This window comes from Branchiostoma belcheri, unplaced genomic scaffold (genome assembly GCF_001625305.1).
Source record: "Branchiostoma belcheri isolate BF01 breed outbred unplaced genomic scaffold, Haploidv18h27 scaffold136, whole genome shotgun sequence".
Lineage (NCBI taxonomy): Eukaryota > Metazoa > Chordata > Leptocardii > Amphioxiformes > Branchiostomatidae > Branchiostoma > Branchiostoma belcheri.
In genome coordinates, this window is record NW_017802780.1 from 743,763 (window position 1) to 755,868 (window position 12,106).

At 37.5% G+C, this 12,106-nt stretch overlaps 1 protein-coding gene across 1 annotated transcript; it reads right to left on the reverse strand.

The window, feature by feature from the left end:
- Positions 1-4,282: 4,282 nt before the first annotated feature.
- LOC109464314 (histone H2A-III-like) lies at positions 4,283-5,861 on the reverse strand. Its single transcript, XM_019761267.1, has 2 exons — positions 5,677-5,861; positions 4,283-4,424 (listed from the first exon to the last, which is right to left on the reverse strand). The coding sequence occupies exons 1-2, from the start codon at positions 5,859-5,861 to the stop codon at positions 4,283-4,285; spliced, it is 327 nt and encodes a 108-aa protein (XP_019616826.1).
- Between the last annotated feature and the right edge of the window lie 6,245 nt (positions 5,862-12,106).

Consider the following 12,106-nt stretch of genomic DNA (forward strand, 5'->3'; position numbering starts at 1 on the left):
TAAAAAATTGTTACCTATAAAACTTCTGTATAAGGTTTTTTTTTCCACCCCTATAAACCCTAATGGTAGTAAAGATAAAGGAAATTCAAGTCGCGAATGTTCAATTATATTTTGGCTTAAACTGACTTAATAGATTTCTGTAAAGATATTGTATTGTTATTGATTGAGGTCATTACACATTCATTTCGCATTTGTAGCCGTGACATGAAGTTGATTTATTTCTTATCAGAATGGTGATTGATTTTATAGAATTTGGAGGAACAAGTGGATGCTCCGTCGTAACGCACGTGTTGCACCTGAGGCTTGTACTGAGTCCTCATCCCAGGAGATGGCAACACTGAGTGGCGACAGAGTAAGGACAACAGAATCAGCTGTAATGACTGGGACTGTGGGAAGTAGTGAATTTGAAGAGGTTGATGGTAAGGAACATTATAAATGCACATTGACTCTGATCTCAAGCATATGTCATGTATCAAAAAGACATGGTCATGGTATGAGATCCGATAGCAACAATGGCGCAATTGTACAATTGTGATGAGTGTACAGTCTTTTTCTTTCACCACGGTTAACAGCTCTGAAAGTTTGACCTGTAAAATAATAAGATTTAACGTCGCTGTGCAGTTAACACGGTTTTTATGGGTGTAGTGGTTCCATGTGGTATTATAGAATGAAGTATTTATAGAATGAAGAGGTTTGATCTACTGCGTTTCTAACTCATTATTTATTTTTCCTTATTGAATTGGATTATTGTCTTTGTTGCCGGGTAGTAGAGGTAACGTATTTTCCTCACTGCTTCCTTTACGTATCATTTCCAGTAATCCTCCCCGGAGCTACATGCCCCTCCCCTTGCCCTTCTCAGCGTGTGGACTGTGACTCTGTGGTTATCACATCGGGGAGGAACAGCCGTGACGACAATCATGACAACATGCTGCAGACCGACCCCGAGGATGCCCCAGTACCAGCTGGTATTGTGGGACCTTGTGATGATGAAGAAGGTATGGATGGTAAGGAACAGGTTTCTTATTGCAGGCATTACATGTTTCTTATTGCATTCAAAATACATTACTTAATTCTTGTGATTTTCGTAGATTTAACCCTACCTAGACCGGGGGGGGGGGGGCTAAAAGTGCCCGCGGCAACTTTGATGTCACCTAGCGTCTGAACGGCTAGCCGTAGAACGGCCAAACTTGGTGACTTTTCCTAGAATATTGTTGGCAACAATTTTCTATCATTGGAATAAGATAATGATATTTTGTGTTGCCATGGCAACGGGTTTCTGACAGGCATTTTTTGCTAAATTTAGTACTTCTTGTTTCAACAATAGAATTTTATGGGTTTTATGTGAAGTTACTCATGGTTTCTAATATCAATAACATCCCATATAATTTTATGTAAATTTTATCATTAAATATGCATAATTTATGCTAATTTGACGGACCATATCATTAGAACAGGTATATACAGGTTATTTTCATTAAAATTTCATCAATACTTCCATTTCTTTTTCCAAAAAAGGTTTAAATGAAGGTCTTTAGTATATTTACAATGTATTTTAGGCTTTATCATGAAAAAAAACTATTTTTGAAAATTCAAGATTGATGATCCAAGATGGCGGATATCTTAAATATGCATGACGTCATTTTATGACGTCACCGGTGTTCCTATGGGCAACATAAGACTTAGTACACCATAATATTCTGTCATAAACACTTTTGGTACAGTTATGTTGAATACCATTTAGTTTTCAGGGAAAAACCTATTTAGACGGTTTTTGCCAATAAAATCACATTAATGACGTCATAATGACGTCATATTACGTCATAACGACATAAACATTGTAGATATGATAAATTTTCACTAGTACACCATCCTCTGAAAATTTGGTGGTCATACGACATACCGTTCGCGAGTTCGTTAGGGGGGGGTCAAAAGAGCCCCCCCCGGTCCCCCCATGTCAAAAAAAGCCCGGTCTAGGTAGGGTTAATATGAATTTTGAGGTATCCATGGGTACTGAGTTTAGCCTAGTGAAACAATCCGACCTCCAGCAAACGCCGGAGGTTTCAATTAGCTCGCAACTCGGAAAGATTGATTGCCAGAGCTAAAGTCTGTGTGCTGTACAAACTGGTGCCAAAACTACTCCGGCCTGATCTCAGTTTAACAGCCTTCGTTATGAAGGAAAACTATTTTCTTTGAATGCGTGGAATTGGTACGTATTGGGAAAATTTATCTGTTTAAGGTTTGTCGCTTTTTTTATAAATGGAAGAGAATTGCTCCTTTCCTTACTGCTTGTTTTTAATGTACGATCTATGTAACTGGAACATTACTTAACATTTTCAGAAACGCTGCCAGGAGCTACATGTGCCTCACCTCCCATGTTAGCCTAAGGAAGATTGTAGCCGAGTGACTGCCAGCCTGAATACCACTTCTCTAAATATTCTAGTCTCCATGCAGGAGAACTAAGAGACTCATGATCGTCATTCTACACTGATCTACATTTACATATTTACACTACTGGGCAACGTCCTGACTTTGGCACTCTGTCCAGGGTGCACGACTAAAGACCTTGTTATGTTTTCTGTAGTTTTTTGTCAAGTTGAATACTTCATTAGTAATGGTCAATTATGACCCTTTCGTATTGCATATTTTTATCAATACTCCAGATGATATTAGAATTAGAAATCATTTAACTCCGCACTGAAGCATAAAAGGAAAAGTTTTCAAGTAAAGTACACATTAATTATCATATAAATCTTGTCATAATAGTCTATACAGTATTATTTGTACCCGGAGAAAAAAAAATAACTGGGAGTTCATTACTCATATGTTTGCTAGATTGACTCACATGTAGTGTTTAGAAAGATCATTTGCTCTCATTGTGTTGTAGTAGGAAGTATCACGACGGATAGAAAAACAAGTTAGTCAGTAGAAGTAGACATAGACACCTTTTTAATGAGATATGCTATATACTTAAGATACTATATAACACAGTAGTTTTAGGTAATGTATAGCATGGTATTGTACTTAGAATACAAAAGGTAGACCTTTCTCCATACAATATTCTCTGTACATCTTGACTTGCGCAAATGCGGTTTGCTTGAATATGCATAAATATCTGTCTTAATATTGGAGTAAAAGGCTAAATATTAGTATGCCTTTATTGTTTTGTTAGTTTTGCTTCAAATGTAAGTCACTATTAATCAACATGTTATTGCATTGCTCTTTCCCTATACTCATATGCATAATCTTAAGACTATATGACATCATGGTAAGAACCATTTTGTATGGCCATCAAGGCTGTGTATGTTAGTAGAAGTTCACTACCGTATCGTTTTATTAGTCTGTTAATGTGATTGTTATCAAAACTTTCAAAATGTAACGCGGGAAGTTGAACATTCTTGTCAGGTATTGCTACAAACACGTATAACTTTATAGAATAAACCAGCTTTTAAATTTCGATCACTTTCGTCCAGTTGTCTATTTGAAATATGATCATGTGATACTTTCATTATTATCAGTCTCTACTTTAAGTCCGGTGAGTCTATTTGAATGGTTAAATGTTAGGAACAGTTCAGTCAAGAAGTTAATCCTTGCTACAAGTTGCCATTATAATATACCTGTAACCAAGAACTTCAAACTGACAGCTAACGTATCCAAGAAATAACCCTTCTCATATTGTTTATCAAAACACAAATGTATTGAAAATATGCAACAATAATACTTTTTTTACAAAATACATACATCTTTTTTTACAATTTCCTTTAACAAAAAATGTGCAGACTTTACACCATTTTACAGTCTACCTTTACACAAGAAATTCAAGCGTCGCACCATTTTTTAACATTACGTTTACATACAGGCATTTTTGTCAAGTTCAGTTATTTCTGAGTTTTTTGGCTCTTGTCTGCAATGTGCCTTACATGTCACTTCTGGTTATTCAGTCGAAACTTATATAATAGAATCTAGATTTATATTGCACAAAATGTTACTGGGATTCGGTCAAGAACAAAGCATTACCATTTTTTCTCTCATACGTCTCAAAACAGTCATGGTTGATTCATTTAATTCATTAAATAGATAAATAAATCGATGAATAAATTTGAATACATAAACCTCCGCTACTGAGTCGTTGCCAAAATCACAACTCAAAATCCTATCTTTGAGCACGTCTCAAAGAAGCCATAAAGGTACATACAAAAGAAGACGCTTAAGCACTGTTTAGGGTGTCCTAAAATAATAGATTTTGAGTGGTGAATGTCAGTCCATTTCGTGTTAAAAGTTCAGTTTAGCCTTTGCGGGCGTCGCTCTCCTTATAAAGCTTAGGCAGGAGCTGGTTTTGGATGTTTGGTAGAACGCCTCTTCCCGACATCAGCTGGTTCAACTCAACGTCGTATTTGAACGCAAGCTGGATATGGAAGGGAACGATCCTGAGACAACATAATGAATAAAGTTAGACTAAAAAAGTAAAAACACACCAAAGGTCAACAGTTGCGACCATCTTCACGCTCAAAGGGGTGTTTTGGGGCTACCAGAAGACACCATTTTCCCGCCCGAAAACACATATACAATAAAACCAAAAGAACGTGCATCATCTACAGACCAATACCAAAACATATAGCGAGTCCCAAAAGAATCCGTCCACCCCAACGCGAGAAACAGCTGCAAACATGAAAATCTAAATCTCTTACAAAGCCCTTCTCCGGAGGCAAAAATAGATGACCTGCAAATTATCCAGTAGCTTAGCACCTGTTATTAGGGCCATAAACAACCCGGCATGCAGGCCTGCGCGCAACCAAGCCCGCGGGCTCTTCTGGCCGATTTGTACGCATAATATGACATCCAGGCAACTCCATCCAGGCCGCCGTGAGCATGTCGGTACCAGCTCATTACCAGTTCATTACTCGGAAGCAAACACTATAGTAATATTGATATCAGCACTCACTTGTAGCGTACGACTTGCCTTATTAATCGAAACCTCAAAGCTAGCAAAAACAACCTGGATTTTGCTAGATAAGCAAGAAAATGGGAGACAAAAATACTGACGACCCACTCCAACTCGGTGCACGTCGGCACGTTTGGATAGTCGACGAGCGTATCATGTATTTCTACCGTTTATTCTGCAATTTGCCAACACCATGGGGAATATAATTGTGTTTGGCAAACCGTGGACAAGGAAGTCGGGCCGTTACGTGTTCAAGTTTTGAGAAGCCAGTCTAGTCACACTTGACAGCCAAAGCAATAAACGCCTTTCTCCGGTAATTTGCACTCTCTGCAGAATGTGGGACTATTCATTATCCACTGCTTTGAAAGAAAAAGTCGAACCCCATAATAGCTAGCGTAGTAGTAGAAGAAGAAGTTTTTTTCCAGACGGATTGTTACCTGTCTCCTGTTACTGTATTGCAATGAGTATCATACTTGATTGTAAAAGGTAATTAGCCTTCAGGCATTCTTTTTTGCAAATAAAGTTTAATTAATAAATTAAAATTCTTGGTAAGTCGCACCTATTTTAAACCCAGACGTCAAAGACGAAAGCGACTTCTTACAGACTCTTGTCAGGCAAACTCCTCTGACGAATTAAATTCCCCTTTAAGCCTTTTTAAAAATTCATTCAGCCTGCAAAGGAGTCTGGTGGAGACTACACGTATGCTATTCTGCATCGTTTCGAAAATGTCACGTTACCTGTTCCTCTCGCTGTCTGTAGCCGCGGCACCGGCCAGGTCCAGGACTTCGGCGGCCACATACTCCAGCACGGCCGCCAGGTACACGGCAGCGACTGGGAACACGAGACCCGCCTTAGCTGACTTGGTCCGCGGGCTACCGACGGCTTTAGCGCCCGCTGCTTTCCCCTTACCGCGTCCACACATTGTCGTGCTTGAAGACTTCACCAACAGGACTCAGTAGAAGAGACGAATCGACCTTCTATACGGCTCTGACGGGGACTCAATAATGGCCTGTACAGCGCTCAGTTTCACTCAGGTGTATTAGACTAGTGCAGGTACAGGTGTTTATAGGCTTCTTTATGCCCACCTGTTAGCTACCTTCTGATTGGTTGTTGAGCCTAATTGTTTTACATTAATTTTTTCATCATCTGATTCATTTACGATCAGTATTTTTTTGTAATTCGATATGTTACATATGTTTTCGTGAGTAATAATATCAATCAACTGGGCTTTGTAAAATACACGTTATGGCTCATGAATACTTGAAAACAGTTAAATTGCAGAAATGTGTAATCGTCAATCTCAGTTGCGTTTTAAGATTGTACTTGTATATGTAAGTTTCTCAATTCCTGCAAGGGGGCGTTATTTTCGGTTACCTGCAAGGTAGGGGTGGTGATGGCATACCAATGACAATTGGCTACCCCTGTAGGGGGTAATGAAGAGTCGCCCTCGCCCATACATTGGATCTACCGAGCTCTGCCATTTCTTGTTTATGTCTTTTGCTGAAACTCCATGAGAATAACTCAAGTTCTGGTTGACGGATATTATTCTTAGTGATCTATGTATGATTAACATGATTAGATAAAGATCATGCAAATCAGCATGAAAATAGGATAATTAATGATGCAATCATTTTATTCCGCTGCATTGTGTAATACTATTTAAAATCATGACATCGCCAAATATTGTTCAGGTACATGGAGAATTAAAATAACTAATTAAAGAGGTCGTGCCATGTTTAATAGTCGTAACTGCTGTAAAATTAGAATTTTCTACGAGTATATATAGAAGTTCAGTGAAGGTAAACGTTATTATGTATATATTATTCAAATCAGGACGTCATTTGCTAACTTTTTCAGACAATGCTGGTATAGCCTTCTTGGTTTAGACACAGCTGTCATTGGGAAGAGAATTGGACCAGCTAAAAAAATTCATTTAAATGATAAACTTATTTACATAAATGACAAAAAAAAATTACAGCGTAATTCATGGGTAGTGAAGGTTTAAATTATCTGCTAAAGTCATGAGGTCGTGAAACTCTTTATTACTTTATTACTTTTATTACCTCCATGAAATGTGTCATGGAGGTTATATTTTCAGTTGCGTTAATCTGTCCGTCCGTCCGTCTGTCCGTCTGTCCGTCCGTCTGTTGGTCAACAAAATAACTCAAGAACGCCTGGATGGATTGGTTTCATACTTGGTGTGTTGGTAGGGTGTGACAAAAATGATTAGATTTTGGTCCCCTAGTGGCTTCCCTTGGTACTGCAGCGCAACTTCCGGTTTTGATATCTCGCGATCTGGACATGCTAGGGTCATGAAATTTTGATGGAAGGTAGCTCTCGTGCTTGGGAAGAAGTCATATGAGTTTAAGCCCCCTAGCGGGTTGTTCTGGAACTGCAGGGCACTTTCTGGCGAAATGTTGAAAAGCCAATAAGTCCAGACAGGAACAACATATTTTCATTATTTTTGGTGTGTAGGTAGCTGAGAGAGAGATGTACATAATTAAATGCAAATTATGCAAATGAGGACTTAATTTGCATAATTAATGAGGAAATTCTATAATTACAGTGTTTTACATCATACTACTTACATACATGTAATGTATGTAACCTATGGCAGGCGGAACTTCAACAGATACTAATTATGCAAATGATAACCTAATTTGCATAATTAATGTGAAAAGTCCAGACAGGAACAACATATTTTCATTATTTTTGGTGTGTAGGTAGCTGAGAGAGAGATGTACATAATTAAATGCAAATTATGCAAATGAGGACTTAATTTGCATAATTAATGAGGAAATTCTATAATTACAATGTTTTACATTATACTACTTACATACATGTAATGCATGTAACCTATGGCAGGTGGAACTTCAACAGATACTAATTATGCAAATGATGACCTAATTTGCATAATTAATGCAAAAATTCTATGATTTCGTAATGGTGAATGATGAGAATTTCATACTTGGGACATCTGTAAGTTAATAAAAAGTTAACATACATCACGATGCATATATCATGTTAATGCAGAGGTTATTTGCACAATTAAAGAAGAAATTTACATTTACATATCAAGATCATATTTCATGGAGGTATGAGGTCTCGGAATTCTAGTTATTTTATTGCTTCACATTTCATTACAAAGTAATAGACACATGCACAATTAAAATGTAAGAGTGCATATCATCTGGTTATGACAATTGCATCATCTGTTAAAGTAAGTTATAGAACTTTTTTTCTGTTCACTACTAGTAAAATACAGCTAGATGAGGGCGTGTCAATGTTTTTACCACACCAGAGCTGACCGCTACTGTAATCTTGAATTAATGCAAAATTGTGAATACTATATCCCTTGTGCTAGATAAACGTACAACAAAGTCTATGGAGTTGTTATACATTTGAATGGTGCCTTTATATAAGCAGAGCATCAGTGAACTCATGCCAAAGGTCAAGTACAAATATTAACACTCAATCCATATCGGATCTTTAACCGTCAAACACCCGGGCTTTTTTGTGCGACGGAAATGACCGAACGGGTTCCAAATGGACTCCATTTGGTTTCTTTCAAATTTATATTCAGCTTTGCATTCTTTAAGTGCACATATATTGGTTAAACATAATAAGAGGTATATTTTGGCATGATTAAGTGACCTCATATGATTGTCGAAAGCCTGAAAACGTGATGACCTAATTCCTGAGGTTGAGGCTACTTGGCAAACTGCACAATATTAAAGCAATGATGCACATCCTAAAAATTTCGTGTGTAGGAAAAAGCAAAAACATGGCTTGAAGAAGAGATTTATTGACAAATTCACGAGAGGAATTTTTTTCGAATGAAAAAAAATTCAAATAGCACATTAAAATATACGCCTGGGGTCCAAATGGACCCCGTTCGGGTGTTTGGGGGTTAAAGACATTGTCCACTACAAGTGTGAAGACTGACTGAAGTAGACGACTCCTTGTAGATGTGAACTTGCAAATTACTACATGGCAGATGCGGTTTATCTGTACACGTGACGTGAATGGAACAAAGTATCTACCAAAATTTTCAAACAGCCATAAAATGAAATGTAATTTACTATTTACAAATTACCATTTACGTTAAAAAGACATGATCCATTTCACACCTTTTAGTGCTTTGGGCAGTAACAAACTACTTTTAAAGCCCTTGAGTTATGCAGTTGTACAATGGCACAACAGTGAAAGGTTGGTAAGCTAGTAGTTGTTCATGTTTAACTTCCATGCTATTTTGAATTCACATAATAAGCAAAAAAAAAACATTTCGGGCTATTCGAGACGTCTTTCGTACGGCCAGGTTTGATCAAAATACAAAGAAAGCACAAAAAAACCCACTAGGTAGAGTAGGTCTATTTTACAACTTATATTCCCGCCTAGGAATTTTGCATTCGCTGCAAGCTGTACAAGCTAAATCCACAAATAAGCATCATCATTATAATAGTCATTTAATGTTTGGAGCTACATTTTCCTTCGTGGAATATAACATTTGTATACACAGCTTACACTTTTCTTCCTGAACAATCCTTTTCATTCTTCTCAAATACAAATATATGTACATTAAACACTATCACTACATTTGAAAACATGTAAAAGAAAATAAACGGCATTTTATTATGTTCTTACTAAGTCCAAATAGCAGCTAAATACTTGCACTGTGGTTCATTGGATATGATATAAATTATTCTTATAAATAAATCTTGAATATTTTGTCTCAATGACGAAAAAACACCCTACAGAATAAGGCTATTGGCAAAAGATTGCAGTCCCTTGTAATACTAGTAACTGCCTTGCGCATGTATATGTACATAATGTTGGGCCGTGTGGCGTAGCGGTAGCGTGTTCGGCCCAGGCCCAAGAGGTTCCGTGTTCGAATGTGTCACCTATCTTGTGCCCTTGGGAAAGGCACTTAGCACGACTTTCCTCACTTTACCCAGGTGTCAATGAGTACCTAGCTTCGGCTCGGGACGTCCCTCGGATAGGACGTTAAATGGACGTCCCGTGTTTGTAAGAGACAAACCCCAGGCACGTTAAAGAACATACCACTCTCATCAAAAAGAGGAACATTACAGTCTGGTTTCAGGTTTGAAATCTTTAAGAGGTTCACCTATAATGTCAATCACTCCACAAATGTGGTATACCATCATAAATAAAAGATAAAGAATAATATATTTGTTTATATATTGTCAATTTGAGGGAACTTGCTTGCCCAGAAATAAAATTGAGAAACAAATCTGGATTTTCTAAAGTTTGATTAAATTATCGTAGGATGAAGCTGTAAAAATTATATCATCCCTAATGTTTTTTTCGAGTAATGATATCCAAAATTAACCCTGCCTATTGTTTTTTTAATTGTACACAGAATTAGGCTCTGACACAAATGGTCCTGTGGAATTATCTGAACTTCTACTATAGAGCAAAACGTTATTATCAGCGATGGCTAAAAAATAGCTGTTTCTTGTGATTTTGACCCAAAACTAAAACAAAATACCCATTTTAAACAAAATAGCCTCGAAAAGAAATAACCTGTATTGGGTTGACTTTCATCTTGTAAAGTATAACAAGGGAGGTGTTGTTACCACCTGCGCGTAAATTCATGAAATAAACGGATGTTTTTTTAGCCAAAATGTGTATTTTTAACCCAAAATCCAAGTGTAAAAAAACTGAAGTACCCTTTATTTAATGTGTTTTAAGTACAACTAAAACTGAAGTTTTGGCGCGGTTTATGGTGAGAATACAACCCCATACTAAGGACACAGTCAATTTAATCTTATGGATGGCATACTCCGCAGGCTTAAAATCAAATGCGATAGGGCAAAAAAACAAGGCGGGCCAAAAAAAAATCAAATGCGATAGGGCAAAAAAACAAGGCGGGCCAAAAAAAAGAATCCTACAATCTTAAATTTTGACACCATAAACCTTGTCAAACAAAAAATGATATTGATATTTTGCTAGGTTTTCTGCCAACTATTATATTATAATTGTTAAACATTCATTCTTTACTGAAAAAAAAAATAAAAAAAATAATCTTTGTACAAATGGTTTTGATTCAATGGGAACGCCACATATACACAGCCACCATTACACATAAAAGGAAAAAAAAACAATGCATTAAAGTAATTTGGGTTCTTTGTTGTTTTAGACATACTGGCTTTGGCACTGAACTGTCTGATTATTTGTACACAGGATTATGTTCTAAGGCAGGCTGCTCTGTACTGTATACTAAATTTCTATTGTCCATCATTTCATCTGTCTGACTCTTGTAAATAGGGTTAGATTCTGAGGCAGTTTCCTCTGTGGCGTATACTATGTTTCTTGTATCCAGTGATCTATCATAATCAATGCCAGCTGGATGCTGCCCTTGTTCTGTCAAAACGTGTTTGATGTCCGTATCTTCATACTGATGATCATGACCACTACATGTATCTTCTACAAAAGCTGTAGTTTTTGTGTTGGATTCATTGTTGGTCAGAGACTGGCCCTGACCTATCTGATTATGTTGGTTCATGTCTTCAAACTGGTGATCATGACCGCTAGCTACCAAAACAGCTGTAGTATTTGTGTTGGAGTTAACCCGAAGATTTATATCATTCGAAACAACGTTCTGTTGGCCTATGGGAGGAGTCCCGACCCTCCTCTTGTACCGGATTGCGAGAATGATGATTCCAATTCCGGCTAATGGGCCACAGACAGACCAGGTGATGAAAACAATGTTTTTGGAACTGGGATCAGACTCATTGGAGGTGTTGTTATCAGGAATACGTGGACGGACAGACAGTGTAATCAATGTGCCACTTACAGTGCGTGCTGTTTAAGTAGCGTTTTGTTTTGAGTACCAGTGATAGTGTGAGGTGTGAAGTGTGGTGGACATGTACGATATGTTGCGTGTCTCCGATTGGCCACTATCCTTACAAACAAGGTATTTCGGGTTGATGTTTTTAAGCGTTTGTCCAGATAACACAGCAGGCTGGGAACATACAATTTGGTTTTCAAACGAGCGAGACCCCTTCATTTTTAGCCTGAAGAGAACCATCCTACAGTCGCACTGCCAGGGGTTCTTCTCAATATTTACTGTAGAAATAGATGCCAACATGTCATAAGCTGACTGGGGTAGTACAGATATCTGGTTGGATGTAAGAGTAAGATGTT

Bases quoted from the DNA above. Each gene is read 5' to 3' on its own strand.
- LOC109464314 (XM_019761267.1), bottom strand. From the start codon at position 5,861: ATGTGTGGACGCGGTAAGGGGAAAGCAGCGGGCGCTAAAGCCGTCGGT. The intron at 4,425-5,676 runs GTAACGTGACAT...ATGTTGTCTCAG, and splicing joins ACAGACAGCGAGAGGAACAG to GATCGTTCCCTTCCATATCC.